We start from the raw sequence: 21,162 nt of genomic DNA, 5'->3' as shown, positions 1-21,162 counted from the left end.
TTATCACACTACACGATCACAGGACGGCGAAGAAAATGGCCAATATTAGCAAGAAGCTGCTTGAGACAAATAGTTTTTGCAGTTGTATAGGTTTTTTGATATCATTTTAGTTGCATCTATGGGACTACTGCTAAGACTTTTTGAGAACCTTGTTGATATTTTAGTACATTTGTTAAGTGTCAATCATCTTGTTCATGATACTTCATAGCAATTGTTTCGCAACTGATTGTTTGTGGTAAGATTGATTGATCTCTCTCTGGCTCGATTTAACATTACTATGCAGACACCTTAACCTAAGTGAGCTTTTGTGCCTATAAACTGACGTATCTGTGTCAGTTCTGTTCTTTCATGTGTGATTAGTTCCTCGTTGTTGCATTGATCTTGACTTTGACTTGGTACTCCTTGATATTTGATAGTGCATAATTTTGATATGATTGAGGCGTTTCATTTGATGATCTTAGCTCCAGAGTTATTTTGTTTTCATATTATCCTTCCTTTACCCCGCTGAGCCTTTTCTGACTTTGTTGATTGATACCTACATTACAAGCCTTGACCTCATTTGATTCTTGTCCCAAGCCTAGCTTGGGGGAGCGAGTATTAGTTTTGGTTTAGTTTGTATTGAATTGAAGTGCTCTATTTGTGGTTTAGAAGGATGGAAAAGTATGTTTGTGAGCTTGGAAATTGAAATGAAAGTTTGAAAAAAAAAAGAAACACAAAAAAAGGTGAAAAATGAAATGAAAAAGAAGTGAAAAAAAAGAGTTGTGAATAAAGTGAAATAAAAAGGGTTATGATTGAGTTTCTTAAGTGAAAAAGGTTGTTGATTAGATTTGGAGATTGTTAGTTGTTGCATGGAGTTATTATGACCTTTCATAGTCATGTTTTTAGTTATATGATGCTCCCCCTTCTTGGTTTTTCCACCACAATTCCCAAATTATTTCCATACCTTTAACCTCAGCCCCATTACAACCCTTAAAAGTCCTCTTGATCATTATGTATTGTATTGTTGAGTATTAAGTGAGTCAAAAAGTCAAAGTTAAAGAGTATTTGCTTCATCTGAGTCGACTTGATTATAGGTTGAGTGTCATTATTAATCCCTTAAACACATGAGAGATTTGAGTGCACATAACTATAGTGAGGTCTGTCAGGTTTGGTTAAATCCAGTTTGGGAGAGATGGTTTGTGTATGATTGGAAGTCGATTGCGATACATGATATGCTATGCGGCTTTGTTCGAGATTGTTTCGATGCTTGTTTATGTAGTGATTATATCTCTTGTGTTTTCAATTGAGTGTTTAGCCCTGTTGTAGTCCTATATTGTAGGTTGTCTAACTTTTCCGATGTTATGTCTTATTGCTTGAGGACAAGCAATGGTTTAGCTTGGGGGAGTTTGATAAGTCATATTTATATATAGTTTTTAGGTCATTTAGGTTGCATTTTAGAGCATTTAGTTTCATATTTAGTTCATTATTGCATTATATTCTTAAGTTATGTTTTTCTATTTATTCGGTATGTTTTCTTGTTTTTGATGAATTTCAGGCATTGAGAAGTATTTGGATTATGATTACTAAGCTTGAGGATTAGGAGCACTTGGAAGGAAGCTACAATGCATAAGGATCGTCATAGATATTTTATAGTACGAATTTGAGCGAAAACGAAGCGGAAAATCATTAGAAGAAATGTGAAAAAGGAGTCAGTCTACTCTTCTGATCATAACTTTTGATGTGATTCTTAGAATCGAGTAATTCCAGCATATTTGGAAACTAGACTTGAAGAGCTTTCCAACGATAGGTGGCACGCCCGAGGAGACTTTAGTCAAGGAGTTATGCCTTTCGGAAGATTGCACTGTTCTGCTGGATATTGCCACGCGTACGCGCGGATCACTAATCCGCTATTAATGATTTATTTAAGATTTCCTTATCTTGTAAATTACTTTCCAAGTCATATTAGGATTGAATATTTATTTAGATAGGTTTTCATTCTTTCTTCTCTCCTCCCTCTCACGTTATTTTCTTAGGTTTTAGGTTTTAGTTTTTCTCTCTTCTTTCTCTCTCGTTTTTAGTGTAAACCCTAGTTTTTATTCTTCTTCATTAATTCATGACTTTCATTAGTTTCTTTCATTGATTTCTTTAATTATGTTTTTTTTTATAGTTTTAGATTTCATTATTTATTTCATGATAGAGTAGTTTCTTTTATCTATGGTTAAGTTAACCCTAGTATGATTTAATTCATGATTGTTTCTTTAAATTCTCATATTAATTGTTAATTGTTCTTGCTTAATTGATTGTGCATATTCCAATACTAGATTAGGGATAACTAGTATTTTGTATGATTCCATTGTCTTGATCACAACGGGAGTTGGATTTTGACGGATTTGAGTATTTCAATTAAGGGGGCATGAAGTTCTCCACGGGAGTAGGTAGAATGGATTGTTAGGAAGTTAAAGTGCCGTGTTTAATGTCTTTAATTTGCATGATTCCACGGGAGTAGGCTTGATTTCATATTAGAGAAGCCATAGATACTCGGGAGAGGTCTATGGTACTTTATAGGGTGTACTTTTCCTTGTGAACATTTAATTTATTAGTCCGGGTAGAGATTATTTTGTATTATTTCATGCTAGTGGGGATACTTAACTGTAGAGTCTTCTATTTATATATTGATTAGTATAGTTGATTCGACGATCATTGATATTAACATCCTTTAGTCTTACCATTATTTAAGGACTAATCATGGAACAACTTTCTCTCTGTGGGATAGACTCTGACTTACCCTACTACATAGTTAGGAGGATTAGTTAGGTTATTTATTTTTGTTAGTGCGCGACACGCCTACTCATTTGACATTATCATTTTTAACTTATTTTGAATGGCAAGTTCAAATGAGAAATGATTCTTAAATTGTTTTCTTTTGTAATTTTTTTCATTCAATTAGATCATTAAGGGTAATTTAGAACTTTCAAATGAGGACCCCTAAAAAAAAGAACTTTCAAATGAGGACACCATCTTCCGCCCCCTTCTCTTATATAATAGAGATAACTTATGTTCAATAAGTGTTTTTGGTCCACAATAATATTATTGTGGATTAGGTCTATATAAGACTAAGGCTATGTTCAGTTCATCTTATTTTTGCTTATTTCAAATCTAATTAGATCAGATTAGAAAAAATAAGTTTAGATCAGATCAGATAAGTTCAGATTAGATCATGCTTATATATATTTAAAAATTCATTATTGTTTATTACTATTAATACTATTATTTACTAGTATATTTGTTCAAAAGGATTATTATTGTTGCTGTTGTACTTATTAATTATTAATATTAGTAATTATTATTAATCTTGTTGTCATTATAAGCGTCATTATTGTTATCATTATTTTAAGGTATTTTCTTGTTATTAAATAATAGAAAATTAAAAGCCATGTGCTAAGAACATAAGATTGGCGCAAAAATAAGAAATATATAAAATACGATAGCTTAAATTCATGACAGCAAAACTACTAAGTTCGAATTACATTTCAAAATAAGCTAAATGCGAAATACAAATTATAAATTTAGATCCTGTATACATCTTCCTACCGAATTCCAAATCTATCTAGCTATTTGAAGTTGCACGCTATCCATTTCTTTTTTGCGCAACTCATAGTCGTTTGTATATATTATTTTATTTCATATGAAAAAAAGAGTTGAGTCTGCCGACTTCTCAAATGTGAAATATTTTTTTTCTAATGGAAAGAGTGAAACATTTTTTTAAGGGAAAGAGTGAAATATTTTATAAGTGCTCTTATAAATAAATGACTTGGGTTATATAACTATTTTTAATAATAATAATTATTATGATTATAAGTCTTGTTATTATTATTATTATTATTATTATTATTATTATCATTATTATAATAACAACAACAATAATTATAATCATAATAATAATAATTATTACTAAAAATAATTCTATAACCCAAGTCATTATTTTATAAGAGTACTGCTAAAATATTTTGCACTTTCCCTTAAAAAAAATGTTTCACACTTGAGTAGTCGGCAAACTCAACTCATTTTTTTTTCATATAAAATAAAATAAGATATACAAACAATTATGAAAGATAGAATGGTCAAAAATAGATTAATGATTTTCGAACACCATTTTTAATTAAAATAAGAAATAAATTAAGAAGGAAAGAAAAAGGGAGTCTTCATTCTTTATTACAAAGGGTCTAACAATGCATATATGAAAAAGTCAACGTGAAAGTGTGTATTGTACACGAAAAAGATTCCAGCATGTACTCCCGAGAAGCATATGGAATTCTATAGAAGAATTCCTATTGAAAGTCAAATTCTATTGTCGTCCTTTTCCCAAAAAGTGGAAAGATGAATTGATATTTATTGATTATTGAATCTGTCGGGACTGACGGGGCTCGAACCTGCAACTTCCGTCTTGACAGGGCGGTGCTCTAACCAATTGAACTACAATAACCGGGAACTCAAGTAGACAGTATCCATTTTTTTATGATTTGACTCAAGACTTTTAACGACACGAATTACTAATAAATTTTACTTTTGGGTCAGTAAATGAAGTCCGCAGATTATAACTTTTTGGGAGTTTGATTTGGAGAACCATCACATATATAGGAAACCATAACTTTGGGTGAGCGAATCTTGATTTCGTCATTTGGAGCCTTGATTGAAATGTACTTGATATATCTTCACTAGTGGAAAAAATGTTAGATGACACAAGAAAACTGATCCGTTTTTTAAGAAATCGGATCGGTTAATCTATACTGACGCGGTTTTGGTCATGGCCCGCATCAGTAGCTGATCCAACCCAAAAAAAAGGCGCCTCGTAATAGAGCCCAAATTAAAGGAGGGATATATCACAGACCCATACCACACTCTCTACTCCTCCCTCATACCACGCCAATCAGATATGCTCTAAGCTCCCTCCTCTCTTCTCTCTCCTCTCTCCTCTGACCTCTCGCCTCTCACCTCTCACCTCTCACCTCTCAAATCAGATCTCCGACGCGATGTCCGCTGCTTGCACCCTCACCACCGCCAACAACAATTGCCAGTTGATCAGATCTCCGACGCATTTTCAATTTGGTTTTTGTAACTTTTGAGGTTTATTTTAGGTCTAATTAAATTGGTTATACCGCATTTTCACCAGGATGAACAAATTGCCTGATGAAGAGGTTGAATGGAATCGCTCCGCTGCTCCGGTGCATTCTCCTCCTCAACCAACGCGACGCCACCCATAAGAACTCGAGCATAAATGGAATCGCTCCATCACCGTCGAGGTTTTCAGCCATAGATCTCTCCCTTCTCGATTTCACTATTTTACAATTTTCTCTCACTCTTCTTCTCTAATTTCTTGATTTAATTTGTTAGTTTTTGTAGTGTGAGAATCGAATTCTAGGTGTTTATGTTTCGTGTTTGAGTAATCATGAACTGATTAATTTGCCGATTTCTTTGTTGGAGGCATTTTTTGATCTTAATTTCGTAGAGTTTATACTGATATTAATAGTACATTTGAAGAATGTTCAGTTTTGCAATGTTTTTGATTTTTTCGAATAAATGGAAGTAGGGTACTTGAATTGATTTTTATGATATGATAGTATGTTCTTAGAACTATATATGATTGTAACTATGTATGTGGTTATGTCATTTTGTGGCTACTATTCAACTAATGTTGTGATTTTTCTATTCAACTAATGTCGTGATTTTGCTGCTGTATTCCCTAAAATTCCAACTGAGGATGATTTTGGTTTGTTACTGGTGTTTGTTGACACTTTGAGGACTTTTTTTTTTCTTATTAAAAGCTGAATTTGATAGTTATATGTTTTATGAGGGGTCATTGACGATAGATTTTAGGATTTCTAGAGTGTGATTTTCACTTGGAGGACTAAAAATATTGATCTTTAATGTGGCCAATTTCCTTAGATATGCGTTGTTTATAGTTTTGCCGTTTATAGCATTTAAAATTGAATAGGGACTTTAGGTTCTACTATTGTGATTTAATTTAAGGTTTGGCTTCGATTGAAAGAATGCTCTTTGTATCTAAAAATTGCGATCCAAACTCCAAAAGGAGCAGTGTACTTATCATCATAGAAATAGATTTAGATGCTGCTTTAGATGGTGCAGATTCAGTTGTTTAGTACACATTCTGCTGGTCTGCTCCCTAAGCATATTTCTTTACTAAGCATGCTAGTTGGATGTACTATACTCTCTTGAGTGTTGTAGTATGTTTGTCGAAGACTAGATAATGTTACAGCCACTAGTGGAAAAATGAAGAAGGGCTGCGCTAAAAAAGGTATGTAGGGCTGCGCTTTTTGACAGCAGCCCTTTCAGTAGCAGCCCTTCACTTTTTAAGTAGGGCTGCGCTAGAAAAGTGCAGCCCTTAAGCTAGAAGGGCTGCGCTAGTTAGGAAAAAGCGCAGCCCTTCTAGCCCAGAAGGGCTGCGCTAGTTAAGAAAAAGCGCAGCCCTTCTGGGCTTAAGGGATGCGCTTTTTCCTAACTAGCGCAGCCCTTCCTACCAAAAAAAAAAAAAAAAAAAAAAATTTTTTTTGTCATTTTTTTACTCATAATCTCACATTTTCTGAAATTAAACAGAAGAGAAGAGAAACGAAACAAAAAACTAAACCCAAAACAATAAAAAGAATGAAACGAAAATGAAAAAAGAAGAAAAATATAACAAAGAGAAGTATACAAAAGTATACAAGAACATTAATCAAAACAAAGTATGAAAATACAAGAAATTATATAGAAAGAGAAGTATACAAGAACATTAATCAAAATAAACAAAGAGAAGCATACAAGAATAACATTAATCAAAATAAACAAGAGAAGTATACAAGAACATTAATCAAAACAAAGAGAAGTATACAAGACATTAATCAAAACATATAAACAAGAGATCGAAGTATACAAGAACATTAATCAAAAATATAAACAAAGAGAAGTATACAAGAACATTATAGATCTGAAAAACAAGAACTACAACCTAATAATGTTTAAATACATAAAACAAAACCCAAATACATAATTTAAGGGAAAAAAAAATTTGGGAAAAATTAAAATGGCTATTTGGAGGCTTAAACGAACTCGGATGGCTTAAAAAGCCTAAACTCACGTGTAGCGTGAGTTTGACTCGTTGGCTCGTTCCGCTTCCGAAAAGGTATCACAATAGGCAATCGGACTCCGTCGCCATGTTTAGTGCAAATCATTTCAAGGTTTTTGTCGCAAATGTTTATGGGAGATTTTGAGAGAGAAGAGAGGATGAGAGAGAAGAGAGGATGAGAGAGAAGGAGGAAAGGAATAATGAGGGACGTGAGAGAGGAGAGAGAATGAGGGATAATATATTTACGAATCCCCGCTCAATATTTCAAAGCCCGCGATTCCGAAATTTCAAATTTTTTCAGGAAGGGCTGCGCTTTTTTAAAAAAGCGCAGCCCTACTAAGCAGAAGGGCTGCGCTTTTTAAAAAAGCGCAGCCCTTCACTTAGTAGGGCTGCGCTTTTTTAAAAAGCGCAGCCCTTCTTACCTACAGAAGGGCTGCGCTTATTTAAAAAAGCAGCCTACTAGTGAAGGGCTGCGCTTTTTTAAATAAGCGCAGCCCTTCTGCTTAGTAGGGCTGCGCTTTTACGAAAAGCGCAGCCCTTCCTGCGCAGCCCTTTATGTTTTTTCCCCTAGTGAGCTCATAGTATTGAGTGATGACTATTGTGATCCGTGATGTGGATATTAAGTTCGTGAATATTGCAGGTATTATCTGCTGAACTGCTAATGTTTGTTTTCTCATGGAGATTCTACTGTAACACATTGTTTTTTGAACTTATCTAGAGTGTCTCCTCGAAGCTTATTGAGGTCTTGGACAATCAACCTTTGTTTGTCATACTCAAAGGGCCGGTATGACTCTTTCTGCTGGGAGTGTGGCCTGTAGTTTGCTATTTGATGAATTTTGTAGTTTGTTCTGCAAGAGCTTTAGGCTCCGTTTGGTAGGACGTAAAATATTTTCAACGTAAAATGATTTTCATGGAAAACAATTTACAGTGGAAAACACAATTCCAAAATTAGTTTTCCGTTGTTTGGTTCGATGTAAGAAAAATGATGAAATGAAAGGAAAATGAAAGGGAAAGTAAGGAGGTAGTGAGAGGAGTGTACAAGAGAGATAAGGAAAATAGTTTTCCCTTCATTTTGAAAGGAAAATGGTTTTCCATCATTGGGGGAGTAATTTTACCCCAAGGGAATATGATTTTACACTCTTTTGCCAACCAAACAATGTAAAACTAAAAATAGAGGAAAACAGTTTTCCGGGAAAACGTTTTACATCCTACCAAACGGAGCCTTAGTGGCTTTGAAAGTTGGATTTCTCTATCTGATGATGCTTTATCACCCTGGGCTCATCGTGGGTTGGGTTTTCCTACTGTCTTCTTTCCTTCCCGGCACCATATTATTTAGTTTGTTCATTGTGGTTACTTGAGCTCTTTTAATTTGCCAGTTAAATAGCTCTACATTCCTAATCTGATTCCAGGATTACTTGAGAGGATCCCGGGCCAAAGCTCAAGTTCTTTATGCTCCTGTTGAAGAAATAGGCAATGAGGGGAGACTTCCACATGCATATCGTATCCAATTACTACTTGATTTCTTTTTGTCTAATTAAATATCTATGTGTGAAAACAATGTTGCTGATCTTGACGTAGTAACTTCTGATTTATCCCTAAATGTGCCTTTAGTATTATTACCTTTTTTGTTACTGGTTTCAAAATTCCAGTGTACTTTTCTTTCTATTCTATTTTCTTGTGATTGATTTCTTGAACATTCAGTTGAAGTGAAAGAGAGCTTTAGGTTTGACTGATTACTTTGAGTTTTGCCTTCTTACTTATTCATTATTTAGCTAGCCGACCTGAATTTCCATACTTTGTGAATGGCTAGCATGCTCCTGCAAAGAATCACTGAAGAAAGACTATGAGTACGGACACCTGAAACTAAAAGGTAAACCTGTAAATCTGCTCTTTGTTTTGCTGCCTTGTAGGCTATGTCTCTGATGCTATCAGTGGATCCGGAGTCACGATGTTGCTTCCAGAAAAGAGAACAATACTCTTGTCAGTGAGAGGAAGTGAGTGTTACTGCCTTTAATGTACAACCGACATGTTGACACTAGTATTTTGCCATTTCGTACATGCTTGAACATTGTATGGTAGCTAGCTTAGTTGATAAAAAATGTAAGTTGTTGTAATATAGACGTGCAATTGGAACTCGTGTGGGTTTGGCCTTTGTGCCTCCTTATATATGTATAAATTAAAAGAACAGGCATATTATTTTTAGTTCTTACACTAATTAGAGACTGAAATTTCTAGCCTTATTGAGCATAACATGCTTAATAAAATGATTATTAATATATATTATTGATTTTGTATTGATAAAAATGAAAAAAATTGTTTTTTTGGGGTGGTCAACACTTCGGTTTTCACCCAAAATCGAAGCAGTTAATCATTGCGAACTACTGCGAGCCCACCCGATCCGGACCAAAAGCGGATCAGTAAGCCAGATTTTGACCGGATCGGATGAGCTTTTTTCCACTAGTGCTTGAGCATTCAGAGTCTTCACTTGGGATTCTTCTTTGGGAAGTTGATACAGGAAAAGTCAAATATCGGCAGAGACCATGAAATTGTCGGAGAGTCCTTTAAGAAAAAGGAGAGTTTAATTTATCATAAAAAAAATTGAAAGTTTGAATTTATGATTTATACAGATGTATGTGGGAAAAGGCTTTGACGAGGCTAGGTTCAGACTCGAGTCTATGTCGAGATCTAAAAAGAATATGCTCCTGAATTCTAGAAAGTCAAATTGTTAGATCTTGATTAATTGATTTTATTGAAGTGGTCGGACCTCGAAAGAGGATCCCTATGTATCCTTGTGGAATCAGACCATTCGTAGTTTTGTATCTAATTTTTTTATTGTAATTTTTGCGCCCTAAATTTTGCCTAGGTCGCCCTTTCGAGTTTTCAACCTAGCAGGCTTGTACATGCCTTGAAGAAGGAGTTATGGTTGACGAAATGTTGGAAGGTTTGAGGCTTGAGGTTTATGATAAAGGTTTCATTGGTTGGAATGGATTAAATTAATGATCATGAATTTGGGTTATATGGTTAAGGTTTTGATAGATTGAATGATGAGGGGGTAGAACTTGTGTGCAAGCCACCTAGCTTGACTTTTCTTTTTATCCTTGGCTTTTTCATTTTTTGCTTTTGCATTTGCTTTGTGCTTTTGCTTTTGATTTTTCTTTAGGTGCAGGGTTCGCAGTAGAAATATAAGCCATAGCAAAAGCCAACAAAGAGTAAAAAAGAAAGAAAGTAAAAGGCTACCCAAAAAGAATTTCTCTAATTTGTTTTTGGTAAGTAAGTGATATAAAAGCCAACCAAACTAATAACAACCTATAAGCCTGCAAGATATGCCTAGCAAACAAAACAAAACTAGAAACACCCAGGCCCAAAATGGCATGTAAATGTGCATACAAATTATGGGACAAAGAACTTAGATTCTTTTTTACAGAGAGCACCTCCATTCATGGGGCACCCCATTTTTTCTCTCTCCTCACCTTATTTGTCCACCTCATTTTCCACTACCTCCCCATTTTACCTTACTCAAATTTGAAACACATACCTCCACTCATCTACCTCCCCATTTATCTTCTCTCTCTTATTTCCTATACTCCACCACCTTTTCTCTCTCCTACTTTCCCATACCCCACCAATATTTTATCTATTTTATTATATACCCACCACCTTTTCTTCATTTGGGCACCTCCCCTAAAACTTGAGCATCCTCATTAAATGGGGAACCAACCCCACTCATGGGGAGCCCCATTTGAGGAGAGAGAGTCCATATGGGGAGGGTAAAATTTGCCATTGGAGGTGCTCTAAAAGCCAACCAAACTAATAACAACCTATAAGCCTGCAAGATATGCATAGCAAACAAAACAAAACTAGAAACACCCAGGCCCAAAATGGCATGTAAATGTGCATACAAATTATGGGACAAAGAACTTAGATTCTTTTTTACAGACATTTCTCAATTAATGACTTTTAGGACTTCAAAAAGGAGTAAAATTTTTTTTGGAATAAGTAATTACTTCTTCTGTCTTATTTTGACTTGCAATATATATGTACCTATATGTTAAAACGAGTTTCAAATAAGGAATTGTAACATGTGGCGCTCGCTCTTATGATATTTTACTCCATGTCATCTGTATGACTGTATACAATTAAAAGATTAGCAAGTTCATTGCATAAGATTTGATCTCATGATCTCAATAACCATTAACCAAGTGATGTTTGTGTTATCATTTTAAAGTAAAATATTAATAAATAAAAAATAAAGTATATAACGCGTAGCTCGAGTCTAAAAACTAGTTCTATTTTTAAAAGTTGCATATGCTTACAAATTTTAGGTTAACATTTTTTACTAAATATTCTCTTATTTTGTCTCCTATAAGGTCCTTTTTATCTTCATCCTTTGCTAAATTTTTGTGTAACTATATTTCAATGTTGTAAGAAAAAAAGAACATATATGAAATGTTAGGAATATAACATGTCCTTTTTTTAGCAAAATTTCTTTTATCGTGCATGTTTTTGTTTATTTTCCCAGTAATAAAAACCCGTTCTAGAAAAGACGAAGAATATTATCCAACCACTCTGACCTTAATCTCTAGTACATCTCATTTTTTCTTCCGGTGTTCACCTCCTAGTCTTATATGCACGCGATGCGTGCAAAAACTTGTACAAAGTCAAACTAATTGCTAACTACATGTAATAATTTGGGGATTTTTAAATTTTTAATCAACTTATCCCACTGGAAAAGGGATTTTTATTTTTTCGAAAATTTAGTTGTGAGGCTAGTAAGTGAATGCATTTTTTCATTTTATTGTGTCTTTTTTACCTTTTTGTTTTTTTAATTAACTAGATAGTTTCATCCTTTTTCTAAAGGAGGAAGAGATTAATTAAGGAGCTTCTCGAGATTTCGAGGCTAAAGAGCGCGCCACATAAGATTGTCATGTCATCAAATTTTATTTTTTTATTTTTTCAAAAATAGAGTTCTACTTAGATTTAAATACATATAAGGAGTTTTAGATAAGCTAAAATTGGAGTTTGGTTTTGCATAAGCTACATAAGTTATTACATTATGTAAATCACGAATAACTTTTGCTACGTAATTCAAATTATTTAAATTTTTGTTTCATTGGATAGTGCTCGAACTATGCTCTTGAATAAGATTCATTTACAATACAGTTCTACAACTTATGAAATATAAAGCGCCATGTAGGATTATCATGTCATTAATTTTTACTTTAAATATTTTAAAAAATAGGGTTCTACATATATTGAAATACATAAAATGAGTTTTGGATAACAATAAATTAGAGTTTCGTTTTGAATAAACAACCTAAATTATTGTATTATGTACATTGTAGGTTTTGCATGAACAACCTAAATTATTTTATTATTTTAATCCCGTGTAACTTTTGCTACATAATTCGAGATATTTTAATTTTTGTTCTGTTTGATAGTGCTCGATACATGCTATAAAAAAAATCCATTTACAATATAGCTCTACAAATTATGAAATAGAGAGCGCCACGTAGGATTGTCATGTCATTATTTTTTATTTTAATATTTTAAAAAATAGAGTTCTACATATATTTAAATAAATAAAAGGAGTTTTGGATAACGAGAAATTAGAGTTTCATTTTGAATAAACAACCTAAATCTTATATTATGTAAATTGAATGTAACTTTTGTTACCAAATTCAAAACATAATAATTTTTTACTATTGAGAGTGCTTGAAATATACTTCAAAATAAGAGAATCAATTTGATGTGGGGTGGGTAAAGTAGGAGAGAGAAAGGGGTTAAGATAAATAAACAAATAAAAATTTCCTAAAGTAGGAGAGAGAAACGGAGTAAAATTGAATTAATAATGTAATGGTGGACCGTGGACCATATGATAGGGACATGAGAGGGTAAAAAGGAGAAAAAAATTCCAAATGATGAATAAAGTAAAAGAGGGAAGATCTTTTGGAAACACATTTAAACAGAAAGAGGGAAGAAATTTAGGAAACGGATGGAGTATAAAGATAAAAAAAATACATACATATAGTTTTGAACCTATAGCATACCATGATGACATTACATGATTAATAAAATGAAAGTTTGTCGACGACATTGCAAAGGTATTATGCAATTGACTAATTATTTTATTCCTAGAATATTTGTTGTATAAATAATTATTTATGTTTTTCTTATTCATATATATACATGTATATATATATATATATATGTGTGTGTGTGTGTGTGTATATATATATATATATATATATATATATATATATATATATATATATATATATATATATATATATATATATATATATATATATATATATATATATATATACATACATACATACATATATATATATATATTCTTTTCTCAATGAACTTAATTATATTAAAACTAATTGGGAAATCAATGTTCGAGTTTCTAGACTATTTGAGGTCGCAGATTATAAAAAAGGGGGAAGTTTGATAAGTCTTGATATGATCATGATTGATGAAGATTTTTTTTCTCGTAAATAGTATTTTCGATTATTAATAGAGGTTACTTTTATATTTAAGTTATTTTATTCATGATACCATCATTATGATCTTCTTTTTGGCTTTTTTATCTTCTATTCTATATGCGTTAGTATTTATGTGCTATATTAAAAGTTGAATTGTGGTTGACACTCATTTTTTTCTCTATTCTTTCTGTCCTAGATCTATTAAATTATTACCCTCTACTTTCTTTAAGTATCATTCGGGTATTTTCCATGTAAAACTATGTTAGCCATTGTTTGTCATACCAATTATTGGGATATTATTAAATTTAATAATCGACTTAGCTACAATATTTAATTGAATATTAAAAATATAAAATTTTATATAACAAATATAGAAATTAAAGTATAATGACAAATACTTTCTCTGTCTTTTTCTACTGCAACAATGAATTTGGGCATAATTTTTAAGAAAATTAAAAATTTGGATAGTTTAGCATAAAGGGTTTAACTAGAGTGGGGAATAAGTAAATCCTCAATAAAGTAAAACACAACTTTTTGAGGTAATTTGAGTAATTAATAATGGTTTTATTAACATCAAGTAAAGGCGATATTGTTAATTATAGTTGCTTTTTTTAACAAAAGTGGAATGTATCTAATAGATGAAACTACCCAAATTATAATTGTTGCAATAGAAAAAGAATGGAGAAAAAAATCTCATTTCACAATAACAAAAAACTAACAATATTAACAAAAGAATTACAAAAAGTAAAATAAACAATAACTCATGCAACGCACGGACTTCAAAACTACTAATAGTTATTTGATCTCACACAAGGTCTCTCTGTCTCTACCTTTACGGTAAAAGACGAGCAACGATATTCCCATACCGGGTATGTGCCAATACCATGGTATTTGTGTAATTTTTATGACAAAAGTAATATTAAAAAATTATAATTTTTTTTTTCATATTTTTTTTGGGGGGCTTGTTAGTTAAAATCTTAAATCATATATGGGCTACATCAAATCATACTAGCCTCCATATGCACGCGATGCGTGCGTTAATTTCAAAATTTGTTATTCTATTTGATACTCCATTCGTACTTTATTTATGATTAAACTTAAATGTGAAAAATTCAATAGTTAGATGAATTTAGATATATTGATTCGCTAATGTAAAAAAATAAAAAGGTTGTGAGTGATTGTTAACATTAATTTTTTGTGAATGAATATTGAACAGAAAGAACAAAAATAATGAGTTGGTTTAACTGAATTAAAGAGTATCAAAGGCAGTGAATGTTCAGACTTTTAATTCATGTGCACGTTATGTATGCCATCTTTTTTTATAAGGTATAAGTATTTTGTCCATTTAATTTTTGATTGAAGTATTTGATGCATATACCATTTTAAACTTGTTTTAAATGGTAAGTTGGAATGAAAATTTTTAAATGATTTGCTTTTGTAATTTTTTTCATTCCATTAATTAGATCATTAAGGGTATTTTAGTCACTTCAAAAGAGGACACCACACCTCCTCCCTTGGCTTATATAATAGAGATCTGTCTGCTATTAAATCATATTTGAGCTACATTTAATCATATCAAGTAACTGATATGGAAAAAGTTGTCCCATATCGAATACGGGACTATACTTTCTCGTAAAAGACAACCACAAAGTACAAATCTAGCCACATAAACAATAAAAACTTGGTTGTTTCCTAATAAAATATAAAAATATTATGTTAAATATTTTTATATTAGGATATATTTTGTATATTCTAATTATACTTTCCTATCATATATAGGATATGATTTAGGTTGTAATCTATATATTTTGTAATCAATGCTATGAATCTAATATCAAACCTAACATGATATCCCATTATTTTCTCTGAGGTCCAAGTCAATCTACAAACAAACTATACTGCTATAGTGCTACTGCTCATAGCATCAAAAACAGTAATTTCTTTTCTCTTCTCTTCTCTTGTTTTTTTTTTATTACGTTTTTCTTTCGTTGAAAATTGCCACATGTGCTCTGCTTAATATTGAATTGCGAAACTTGATTTTGTTTAGGATTTAGGAACTACATATGACTTGAGTCAATTAGCTGACATGGATGGTGGGACAATAAGTTAATATTGGTTTGGTCGTTTGATGTGTCGATTGTGATTATAAAATTTGCACTTGTTCGATTTTTTTTTTTTTTTTTTTTTTTTTTTTTTTTTTTTTGTATTTGTTCAATATTTCTATCATAAGTTTGAATTTGGATTTGAGTTTTATGTCATTACTATCAACTTATAATACTTCTACACTTCAATCACGCTATAGATTTATTTGGATACTTTGAGGATACAATATTTCCTCAACACGAGCGTGTCTCAAAGAAGTTAATGGTATATAGCAGTATTTAGAATTATGAGCAAGTTGTACCTTTTATTTGTAATACCCTGTTACCAATGTTAACAGGATCCGGATTCTATTTTGGATCGTAGGGTTTGGTAGGATCGAATCGGTGGGATCGGATCTTAGGATTGTAACATCCTACAGTTCCGTAAAATATAATTGTGTTATCGTCAAAAACTCGTGTTAAAAATTTATAGAAATTAATAATGACTTACTTTATGATTGTCAATACTATAAGATTGAAGTAACATACATTTATGATTTTTTTAACGATAGGATCGGATCGTAGAGTCGTAAGATCGTAGAGTTGTAAATCGTATCAAGATCTTACTATGTCATTTTTTGTGGATGGGTAGGATCGAGAGATCCTACAAAATTAAGATACTATGTAGCATCATCGTTGAGATCCTTCCAAATCGTAGAATCGTAAAATTGTAAGATCCAGATCGAGATTTTAACAATAATGCCTATGACATTTGGGAATTTATGATAGAGCTAATGTATAAAATAATTGAAGTATATGTTACAATTAAACTGCTTACCTTTCATCTAAAGTGTTTTTTGTGTTGATGTCTGAACGGATTATATTAGTAACAAGTATAGAAGTATAGAACCACACTTTATAATGACTGGCTTAAAATCGTGCTTAAATGTAGAGATCGCAAAATTTGCAATGGTGAAGAAAGTGAAACAGAATGGTTGCTCATTTGAAGAAATCCCGTCACCAATCATATGGGATATTTTGTCAAGACTCCCAACTAAAGCATGTTTGATGTCTAAGCTTGTTTGCAAAGATTGGTATGGTATCATAACTGATCCTGAGTTTGCTGATTTCCGTCATTCTCATGGTTGCTATTCTACTGTATTGCTCCGTGGTAATTTCCATTGTAAGAGACGACAGTGTTTACTGCTGCTTGACTTATTGCACCTTAAGATTGATGAAACGGGTAATCTTGTTGTAAATGCTGATGAGATGATCAGGTTCAAGATCGATTTCAAATTTGGAACTCACCAGTACTTCAATCTTGTTAATGATTGCAATGGAGTGATCTTTTTAAAGTCTTCGAAATCGGGTCCTTATGTTGTATGCAATTTGCTAACAGGGCGATATCTGATGGTTAAGAAAGCGAGTAGACCGCGTTATTCTGTAGAGGGTGTGGGGTTGGGTTATTGTCATGTTTCGAAGCAATTCAAAGTACTTCGAGCCCTTAAGTGTCATGATGGAGTAACGATAAGTTGTATAACGGAAATACAAACAATTGGTACCAAGAAATGGAGGACTATTAGTACTGAACCACTGGGTGATTTGTTTTGGGATGGTACTGTTTTCTTCAAGAACTCACTTCACATCTACTCTAGAAACGAAAAGTGTATATTATCATTTCACTTTGGATATGAAAAGTTTGTGCGCATTCCATTACCCTATGAAATAAACCGCTACAATGATCGTTCCTCCCTTTGCATTCTTGATTCTTGCCTTTGTTTCAGTACTATATCCAATACTGATCATCAATGTGAGATTTGGGCAATGAAAGACTACGGAGTTAAAGATTCATGGGTGAAGGTAGCTGTTGTAAAACATACTGATATTCCTATATCGTATAATTTTCCATCGTATAGTCTTCTATCGTATCATCATCCATCGTATAATCGTCAATGGTATATTCCTCTACTGCAAATGGGTAGTGAGAAAGTATTATTGGCTTCTACATATAATTGTTGGAGATACCGTGGTCTTTCAGTCGTTGATATTGAATCTGGAGAATATAAACGTATATCTGTTCTGGGAGTTCCTACTTTCAGCTTGTTGGCATTGCATCCAACGTTTTCCAAGTTACAAAAATGCTCCAAGAAGTGAAACTTCAAGATTATTGCTAATTTATGCATGTGGCGCAGACTTTTAGATGGAAGGTTAAGAGTGGTTTTTATACATTTGCATTGCTTTCTTATAAAGATTTGATAATATCTTATCCTGTAATACACCACTTGTTATTTTAATTGTTCGGCTATTGTTCATGTTTGTTATTTGTTTCAAAACTCGTAAGTGGATTCCCTTAAAACAAAAACTCGTAAGTGGATTGCTTCATATGTCAATGACTCAATGTGTAATAATCTGGAGCATCTATATGATCAACTCTCTAAGAATAAACCTCCTAAATCTGGAAAAAAAAAAAATCCCTGGTCAATTTGGAAATAGAAGAATTATGTTGTACTTCCTCCATCCCTAATGGATTTCCCATTTCTCAAATACACGTTTGACAATATATATTTTATATCGTTAATATTTTTAGGGTATGTTCTCCCCAACTTATTTTCAGTTCAATTCAGTTCAGTTCAGATCAGTTCAGTTCAGACCAGTTCAGTTCAGTTCAGCTCTTGACAATACTTTTACTCTCATATATCACTATTCATTTCAGTTCATTTCATTTCAGTTCAGTTCAGTTCAATTCAATTCAGTCCAGTTCAATTCAGTTCAGTTCATCTGTTTTATACCGAAGAGAACAGTTAGTTATTCATTAGTAAAATTATAAAAGTTTGATTTTTCTAATGTTATAAGAAACGCATAACTATATTTTTTCATATTTATTGGAAACAAAATTGAGAATTTTCTTGACTTATGAATAACGTTCAAATTAGAAATAATTCAGTAAGGAACGAGGGAAGTATTTGAAAATAAACAGTTTAATAATTGACAAGTAGTCTTTAGGAGTTTAGGGCAATTTTGATGGACCTTCTAATGTCACCGACACTGTCTTTCAATTGAGCTATTTGATATGCAGCCAAGCAAACCTCAAAACCATGTCTAACAACATCTTCTTCCATATCCCAAGCAGACATCTCACAGAACCTAACCTATACTTGTAGTATATCCAACGTAAATTCTGGGTGATATTTGGCATTCTTGCTTCAAAGTTTTTTTTTATAACTGACAGTTGCAATTCTTCACCTTCAAAAACCTTATGCTCCCATCTATGGTGACAGTAGGCCCTTGCACATATGTGTAGTTGAGTGACGTATATGAATTTCATGATGTCATGAGTGAAAGAAGAAATAGAAAACGACAAGAGAAAATGGAACCTAGGGTTCGTCGTGCATGAAAGACAAAAGAAATGAAGGGAGGTTTGAAGAGTTTTGATGGGTCAAACTAATGGGATAGGATCAAACTAATCACTAGGGGAAAAAAAGGAAGGGTTGCGCTGGAAGGTCTGCGTATTCTTCATTATGCAGCCCTTCTTTACAGTAGGGCTGCGGTTTTAAATAAAACGCAACCCTTTGTTAAATATTTCAAAGGATTAATTAAATAAAGTGTTTAATATTCCACATATACATGAACTTAGTATTTTTTACTGACACGCTTTTATTTGTTTTGTTTTATGGCTTTGTCCTTGTGATGACCCTATTTTAGCGAGCAGATTTTACAGGTTGATATGATGCATACTTCATATGAGGGAGCTAGTGAGGAATCATAATTAGTCAAGGAGTTGTTATTTTATTTTCTTTATTTTCATTGTTATATAGTTGTACAATAAAGTTTATATTAATAAAGAGAAGTTATTTAAGTTATTTTCGCTGCACTATTTTAAGTTCAGTTAGTAGTTAATATTAAAGACTTTAATGTTGTCACGTGGCGGTAATACTCTCAAGTTTCTCAAGTGGTTTATATTAAATTGTATTTTCCAAAAGAGAGAAATTTGGGGGTGTTACATTCAGCGCTTAACTTTTTTATCCAGAAGCAATTTAAGGCTAACATAACTAATAGTTGCAAGCGCTTAACTAATTTTACGGCTGGTTTGATGCACGTGCCTGATGTCAACATGACATCAGCGATCTCACGTTAACACTAACGTGAGACCGTCTCTCCAAAGAGGGACTTTACAAATTATGCGAGAAAGAACGTGGATTCTTTTTTACAGACATTTCTTAATTAATGACTTTTAGGACTTCAAAAAGGAGTAAAAAAAACTTTGGAATAAGTAATTACATCTTCTGTCTTGTTTTTACTTGCAACTAGTATTTGGGCTCACACGTTGCCCCGGGTCAATATTGTTTTTCGAACTTGATATGCATTTTTTTCCATTCCCATTAAAATATATTTAAGGAAATATCAACATTTAAAAAGGTACAAATATAATAATGTGGACACTTAAAGCATGATTAAAAGTTGGTTGAGATGGTAATTGTGTCGTGTATAATAGCAAGAGGTCATCGATTCAAATCTTGTTGCAAGCTAATTTTACTTTTGTTAATTGACATGACTTATGTACACATTGGATAATTCTAGTGGAGTAACAGGGGTTCCACGTGGCGTACGCACACCTTTTAATATATTTGTATAGATATATATGTACTAATATGTTAAAATGAGTTCCAAATAAGGAACGATGTCATATGACGCTCCCCCTTATGATGTTTTACTCCATGTAATCTATGTATAATTAAAAGATTAGTAAGTTCATTGCATAAGATTTGATCTCATGATCTCAAGATTATATACTAAAGTCATAACTATTAACCAAGTGATATTTGATGTTATCATTTTAAAGTAAAATATTAATAAATGAAAAACAAAGTATATAGGACGTAGCTTAGACCTAAAAACTAGTTCTAATTTTAAAAGTTACATATCATTACAAAGTTTAGGATAACATTTTTTACTAAATATTCTCTTATTTTGTCTCCTATAAGGTCGTTTTTATCTTCCTCCTTTGCTAAATTCTTGTGTAACTATATTTCGATGTTGTAAGAAAAAAAAGAACGCATGCAGTATTGCAGTGTATGAAATGTTAGGAATATAACATGTTCTTTTTAACAAAATTTCTTTTGAATTAGTAAGACCAGCTTATTTTATGCCAATCATAAGTTATCGTGCATGTTTTTGTTTATTTTCCCCAGTAATAAAAACTCGTTCTAGAAAAGGCGAAGAATATTATCCAACCTCTCTGACCTTAATCTCTAGTACATCTCACTTATTTTCTTTCGGTGTTCACCTCCTAGTCTTATATGCACGCGATGCGTGCAAAAACTTATACACACTAGTGGAAAATAGCCCATATGATGCAGTCAAAATCGGGCTTACAGATGCGGTCAAAATCGGGCTTACAGATGCGGTCGGATGGACCCGCATCAGCTAACCAAAAAAATCTGATGTAGTTGAAAATCGCATCATAATAGTGGAATCTAATGCAGTTTTCCAC

At 32.5% G+C, this 21,162-nt stretch overlaps 1 protein-coding gene and 1 long non-coding RNA gene across 2 annotated transcripts; both read left to right on the top strand.

Moving 5' to 3' along the window:
* Window positions 1–8,719: 8,719 nt before the first annotated feature.
* LOC109134593 (uncharacterized) lies at window positions 8,720–9,301 on the top strand. The gene is made up of 2 exons (XR_002039427.2): window positions 8,720–8,822; window positions 8,910–9,301. It is a non-coding gene; the product is annotated as an uncharacterized LOC109134593 (long non-coding RNA).
* A 6,100-nt stretch (window positions 9,302–15,401) lies between these two features.
* On the top strand, window positions 15,402–17,976 carry LOC104888951 (F-box protein At3g07870-like). Its single transcript, XM_048641139.1, has 2 exons — window positions 15,402–15,523; window positions 16,624–17,976. The coding sequence occupies exon 2, from the start codon at window positions 16,641–16,643 to the stop codon at window positions 17,823–17,825; it is 1,185 nt and encodes a 394-aa protein (XP_048497096.1). The 5' UTR covers window positions 15,402–15,523; window positions 16,624–16,640; the 3' UTR covers window positions 17,826–17,976.
* The last annotated feature ends 3,186 nt before the right edge of the window (window positions 17,977–21,162 follow it).

Source organism: Beta vulgaris, chromosome 3, assembly GCF_026745355.1.
Source record: "Beta vulgaris subsp. vulgaris cultivar EL10 chromosome 3, EL10.2, whole genome shotgun sequence".
Lineage (NCBI taxonomy): Eukaryota > Viridiplantae > Streptophyta > Magnoliopsida > Caryophyllales > Amaranthaceae > Beta > Beta vulgaris.
This window is presented reverse-complemented; position numbering and strand designations above follow the sequence as displayed.